General features: G+C 40.0%; 1 protein-coding gene across 1 annotated transcript; it reads left to right on the top strand.

The window, feature by feature from the left end:
- Positions 1-343: 343 nt before the first annotated feature.
- LOC139470181 (uncharacterized) lies at positions 344-6097 on the top strand. Its single transcript, XM_071252490.1, has 5 exons — positions 344-547; positions 747-774; positions 2666-2866; positions 5438-5556; positions 5960-6097. The coding sequence occupies exons 1-5, from the start codon at positions 344-346 to the stop codon at positions 6095-6097; spliced, it is 690 nt and encodes a 229-aa protein (XP_071108591.1).
- The last annotated feature ends 1281 nt before the right edge of the window (positions 6098-7378 follow it).

Raw genomic sequence — 7378 nt, 5'->3', positions numbered from 1 at the left:
GGTGATAGTATGTTACCGAAACTTCTGTAATGTTCTGTGTTATGAGGGCACAATATTGAACTAATCAGAAGCTGGGTAAACCTTATAAGGGGACAAGAGCTTATCTCTCACGCATTTCACCACATCGGAACCACCTTTCATGTGAGGCTCGTTCATCATCCTTGAGCTTGACCACTGTCGCCACTGGGTGACTATATGAATATTGTACTGCCACTCTATTATGCAACATTCACCGTTTACAATATCAATTACTTGACTGTCCTATCATAGGGTATTTTCCACCAGGACTAAACTACTTGCCTCACGGAACCACCTGTTTGCCTGTACGTAAGGACTTGCAACAATGCTGCTGTTCGTCGCTGGTCTCATCACCATGTCGTGTCTCACCCTGTCCGTGCTCTGCGCTGATGATGGTAGAGACGCCCTTTTATACCAAGTGGACATCTTCCTGCCCCCTAAGGAGGGGAGGGATGAGACAATGGAGATACTGCACATTCAGGAGACAGTGAAACATCTATCTGACATCGATGTTATTTTTTCATTAAAGGTTTGTATAGTCAACAAACCATAATGCATAGCGTCCTCGATGACCCAGTGCATTGTAATTACATCTCCCGTATAATTACCATAAATACCCTGGGCCTAATCACAACTAAAATTGTATTCTTATTTGCATCACCTTCAGCAGGATTTCCATTACCACTCACTCACTTTTTTGTGCAAAACAATTGTTTTTTGTTGAACAGGAACTCGGGAATCCACGAATTATTCTTGGTAAGTTGACTTAACAATTTGCTTTAATTGTCATTAAATAAAAATAAATGTATGTTCACACAAGGAGTGTATGCCTACTATCATTTTATGTAAGTTGGTAATGTTGAATGGTCATCTTGGTTGGTTTTAAGGAATTAACCATAAATGACAAGGTCGTTTGGTATATATTTTAAAGAAAAGATGCAGTATTTACTTATTTTACATGGTTCTTATCTTATTTGTTTCATCAAAATACTGAGGAGCAATCTCGGCACACAAGGTCGAAGGTTTTTGTAAGGTCTATGAATGTGACATAGATTGGTTTCTTCTGCTTTCTGTACTTTTCCTGCAGCTGTTGTTTGAGAAGTTCATGTTGTCCGTTGGTCATGCTACCCTGAATCCACCCTGCATTTTGCAGGAGGGAACTTTCAGCGAACCATGAGTCTCCTCCTGTTTCTTCCCAAAGGCTGAGAATGAAGCGTCATGGAGGGTGTTTCTCAGATGGCCGCATCTTTGCTTGGCATCTCCCCGTGGAGGCTCTGTGACCATATAATCATTCAGGGCACCAGTAAAAGAGTCCACTCCCTGATGGCGTGAGGTATTGCTGATATCTTTATGAGTCGTTCCCTCTAGCTAAGTATGGTGCATCCTCTTTTGCTGAAATCTGATCCAGTAATGGTTTGTGTCACACTCGGCGCTGAGGTACAAAAATGCAAAGATGCGATACACACGTTATTGAGGTGGCGCCGTCTTGTCATGATCAGGGCCAGTTCTTGGACCAGGACATCTTGTGCTGAGGCTTAGTCTAAAGACGGATTGGTGCTACACAGGCAGTGGTAGTGAGAACAGCATGAGAAGTATATTTTATCCATCTTGCCAAATTGGAGTGTCCCTCATAACAGGACCGGGATTCAAAGTACCCTCTCTTTCATTAGAGTCGCCAAGCATTAACAGCTTCTTCTTGAATGGTGATCCCCCTGATGATGGTTTGGAGCTGGTCGTAGAGCTGGACCTCGTCCTTTGCCTTGTTTGTGGAACAGAGGGTAGGATCGTGCAGCCTGATCAGTCCCGTCGGATGTGACGAGTCGGAGGGTCAGAAATCTCTCCACTCCACTTTTGCCAGGTTTTATCATTCTAGGCATTGAGTTCTTGACAGCAAAGTCGGCGGTGTGCTTTCTGGCTTGAACAGCTCCTGTAGCATGGCCATGTCCACTGGACAGGCTGGTCAGATCACAACACATTGATACCTCCCACAATTGGAAACAGCCCTTGGTGTTACATTCTACAACAAATAAAGCTGGATTTATCACCTGATTCCCTGGTTGTGCCTTCACTGTGGGGCAATGGTGAGGGCCCCGTTCCAGAAAGATCTTGAAGCTTAGGGGATCCTAATTCTCATACTTTAAAATACACTTACAACAGTCGTAGCTCTAAGATTGTTTTGTGGAACTGGACACTGCTACCTCTCCAGGGGGTATTCCTGGGCAGCTTGATGTGGACGACCAGCTGTTGCCCATGCAACGTCTTGCTGATACACACAAGGGAAAGGCAAAGTCAAAGATAGCCGCTATTCCCTAACGACACCTCATATTGGACAGACCACAGTTCAATAAAAGAAGCTGTGAATTATAATTCGACTTTTCAAAATTTAAATATACAATGCATGGTACATTTGTTTCCTACAACGCAAGGCATATGCACTCGTTTTTCAGTAAAACATGGGAAATACACAGGTATTGTATTATACATCAAACTTTCAGATAGTGAATAGGGCTTTCTAAGACCAGTATATACTTCGCATGGTTGCAGGATATATAAGTCTTCCAAATAAAACCTGATGGTAAGACATTTGAGATGTGTGACTATTTATTTATTTATATTTTGAATTCTGAATTTACTGCAAATGTTTCAGTTCTTGACGTTGAGAAAGCATGCAGTTGGCCCCAGTTGACAGGTTTTCTATCAAGCAAAGGATATGAGTTCAGCGTCACATCACTCTACTACGAGAGTTACTTCGCCCAGGAGCTCGGTGTCAACATGACAAAGGATATGCTTGCGTCATCCTTCGGGAATCGTGACCTTTTGATGGGCAAAATTACATTTCCTGTGAAAGGTAAAAAACTGTAGGAACTAAACATTGTTTATGTTTATGATCATGTTTGCATTGCAAGCAACGAGGAAGGCAAATTATAGATGCTGACCTCTGTAATGAGTTACCACACCCCCTTACTAACACCCACATACTTCTGTAAGAGTATTGTGTGAGTAGAGGGCGCTTAGCTTGTCAATCAAATGAATAGCTGTTATATAAGTATAAAACGTCAACACCAGAGAACAACAAGCCTCGATTATCTTGCGAAACAGATTCCATTTGGCATAAAAGGAAAAATAATGGTGAAAATCAATGATGACACCAGATATTCGCGATCAGGGAATACCCTCCACAAGAGTATTTGCAAAGAAAAGTAAGTGTTTGTTGCCCTGCGCCTCACATCGGTACTACGACCACGAAACGACGGCCTGTAAACAATCCAGACAATCAAGTGATCAATGGACGTATAAAATCAACGAAAATGTCATCCATTGACTTTGGGTGGCTTGATCATGAGGTGCCAAGAATACATTTACTAAGAAAACACAAAGGAAACGAGACTGATGTGCTAATACTAAAGCGCAGTAATGGAGATAAATGGCTTCCGTATCCTGTGTTCCTCTGTCTATCATGTTGATTATCATTCTGTTGTCATTTTGTAACCTACTCATGTTAATCTTTCTCATGCATGCAATTGTTTTAAGTGTTTATCATCCACCCCGATTATGTTTCTAGGTTTGTCAGCACCATACCCGTGCTCGTGGGTTTCATCGAAGTGGTAAACGTCTGAGACCTGCATCACTTCGGGCTTTCCTCCCACAATAAGCTGACACGCAGCGATATTACTGGAATACTGTTAAAAGCAGCGTTAAATCCAATTCACTCACTCACTCATTATTCATCCTTGCTGGAAAATGGTATAAGGACCTGAAGCCTGACAACGGTATGAGGATCTACACCGAAACGTCGCCTTCACAGGAAAATTACTTTGCCTCACGTTACATTTATTATTTTAGGGCCATACAAACTTTAGCCATGATGGAAATATAGCTCAGCCAATACATGCTGGAACATGTGATGATAATAAACACATCGGGTAAAAGGTTATCTTAAGTTACATTTTGCATATAAACGGAGAATAAGACTATGACCTCGTAGCTTGTAACGATGCAGCTTAACATTTCATGGAAAATAACAGGGCATGACATACAAATATGGCATAACCGAATTTGGAGCAATAGTTACAATTTATCATATAATGGGTAGGTTTCTCGGCAGGATAAAGCCAACGGATAAAAACGATATGCGTTGGGGTCATATACGGATAGAGATGCAAATATCAAAGGTCAAGAAGGGACTACTTTCACTGTTTATAAACAAACATGGCGTCGCCCTCGTCATTCGGCGATCGAGTCAGAATTAACCATCTGGAATCTGGATAAACTACAGGGATAATTGCTATCATTATCAAAAGAACAGTCTAATATACTGAAAATCAGTGTCTAACTGTGACGTAGCTAAGGCATTTTATAAGTTTTGGCAACTTTGGAGACATATATTTCGAAACATTAGCGAGGGCACGAGGCCTAGCCAAGCGGGATCAGTAGCCATATCTGTGCTTGTAGACCTCTTCTCCATAATTAAAATAGTTGGATTTGGCGGAAATATGTTTGAATTGTTACCTTGTTTCGTGTTTTGTCGCTGTGTGTTTCTTAACGTTATGACTGGACAGACCGACTGTCAACAACGTCTGACCGTGGCCGTGACGTCTCATAGGCCAGGGTTATAGTAGCTTCCCTTTGACAAAGGGCAGTTACTCTAGCGGACAGACCGATTTATTTACGCGAAAGGCAATTAAAAACAATTGTTGTTTTGCGTATATGTTACTTCGCCACTGTATAAGAAAGAGATTTCAGTTGGAACTATATTGGCTACTGTCACTGTCCGACTGACACATCACTTACCCTTTGACGTAATAAATATTAATGCGCGCATTTCAGGAAAACATTGAATATTTCGGTAATGTTTGTGAGAGAGGGAAAGCGATTTTGAAGCACAACATTAAAGAAGGACATTATATGATAAAGAGGTTATCACGCTTGTGTGTTTGGGGATGGTAAATATCCTGTATTAGGATTAAACACTATGTATTTAGCTCGCCAAGGCTCGCTAAATACAATGTTTGTATTAGGAATAAACACTATTATTACACTGTCTATTCCTAATGCACGATATTTACCATCCCCAAACACACTCGCGTGATAACCTCTATATACTGTTGTAAAATCGCCCAGATTGCCTTAAAGTTTGTGGTAAAAATGTTTCTAAAGTGATACAAAAATATCGTGCTGTTTATAATATCCTTTTTACTGTACCGTATTACTGGCTAGGAATATTTCGACCATATTTAAGGGGAAGTTAGATACATGATCAAATATATACAAACCTTTCTGCAGTATGAAGATATCCTATTTTCTTGACATTGTAAAACTTTATGATCGTGAAATGCAGTTGGTATTACATCAGCGTCTTGGACAGGTATTAATAAGTTATGAGTACCATCTGAATAATCGCATATCGTGTTCCTTTCAGGATTGTCAACACTTGAATACAACAACATGATAAAGTGGACGATCGAGAGACAAACAGACATCATGAAAGATGGCGTACCATTAGCATGTTTCAGAAATCTCGCCGAGTATCCGGTTCAGGTAAGCCCCTCCTCAAGAAATTTCATTGTTTTATTATGATACATAACTAAGGCACCAGTGTTGACTTGTGTGCTCGAATTACCGCATTAGTTCGTAAATTAAAACACACGTGTTATTATCCCATGAACATATGTTCTCAAGTTACCAGTTTGTCTTGGCCTTCCTATTTTTATTTTTTTACTCTGTTGTAATTGGCTTATGCTGTGTTACATCGGGACAATGCAGTAACAGACAACGTATTTATGGAAAGCGGAAGAATAACTGTTGTGACGATTATTCTCGTATTTTGGGGAATTACAGGTAGTGTTCTTTAATATCTGTACATAATAATATATGCATGGTTGACTGTGTGAAGAAAATGTTCACTGTCTGTTCATGAGGTTTATTTTTCAAACCATTTCAGATGATATTCATTGGGCCAGCTAGCAACCATCGTGAGTCCGGATATACCCAATATTTCCATGTAGCCAGGCACGTTCAGCTTGTTGTCACACGAATCGAAAACCTGGATTCCTACACAGGAGTGTGCCAAGGAGACTAAAATGATATGAACATGTCACATCAAACTGATCAGATAATAATTTAAAATTATTACATTGATTATAAGTAATCCATAGTTATCCCTAAAATGACTGTCAACAAATGCAGTTTCTTTTACTGAATAAAAACATTAATACCATCTGAATTGTATATAATGTCAAGTACTTTGTACATGTGTATGTTACACACCCGTCACGTACAGCTACAATTCAAACATGATGCATCATGATTATATATCCAAATTCTACAATCGTGCACATCACCAGCTTGAACTTGTTTCAATGTCAAGTGAATTGGATTCATCAGCACATTGAACAATATTCCAGTTATATTACGGCTTTAAGTGTCAGGAAGCTGGAAATGATCCAGGCCTCAGACGTTTAACCCTTTGATAAAAACCACGAGCACTGGTGTGAGAAACGAGCATTCGAGAAACAGAATCGTGGCAAACCGGCATTCTTATTATCCCACGTTCACATGTTTCTAAATTCAATTTTTTTAAATCCAAAACATCCCTCATCATCCATTTATAACCGTCAACAGTATACTGACTTACTGTTTGTGAACTGCGCTAAACTTATCGACGATGGTAATCTATTAAAATAACATAACCCCCTTTATCTAGTATTCAGTGATTAACGAATTTTCTCAGGATTATCTAGCTTAGCTCAAATACCTTTTTGTTGATGGAAGTGAAGAACTTCTGTAGAAGAACCCCCCCCCCTCCTCAACAGTGCCCATTTCCCCCCATCTAGCCAAGCCTTGGTTATACACTCATAAGAGAATGGTGTAAGTAACTCCTAGGTCTTGTTACGAGAGGATTCCCAAATTAAACAATATTTTAACCCAGAAATCTGTACGTAAAAGAACTTAGTGTGAAACCAACAAAGAGCCAACAGGTGGTATACACTCAACAAATGTATTACAAAGTTCACTAAGCTTGCTAATCAATACAAATTACTGCACAGCAATTTCAATGACTGTGAACAATAGAGTCGTAGTACAGTATTCAAAGGCAATATATAATATGATGGCAGTGGTCAGTATCAAATACAAAAGCAACAGAGGTGACAGCAAAAGTTAGAATTAATCACATATATACTAGTATGTATATATACTTCACCCAGTGACAACAGTGGTCAACCTTCCGAGATGGGCTAGGCAGGGAATCAGGGATGATGAGCGATTCCTTCATGAAAGATGGTTCCAATGTGATGACAATACGTGAGAGGCGAAATGTGTGAGAGATACGTAAACACGCTATTTTCCCTCTATATACAAC

This window comes from Haliotis cracherodii, unplaced genomic scaffold (genome assembly GCF_022045235.1).
Source record: "Haliotis cracherodii isolate W230 unplaced genomic scaffold, xgHalCrac1.p SCAF_20, whole genome shotgun sequence".
Classification (NCBI taxonomy): domain Eukaryota; kingdom Metazoa; phylum Mollusca; class Gastropoda; order Lepetellida; family Haliotidae; genus Haliotis; species Haliotis cracherodii.
Note: the sequence above shows the minus strand (reverse complement) of the source record. Positions and strands in the feature narration are given on the sequence as shown.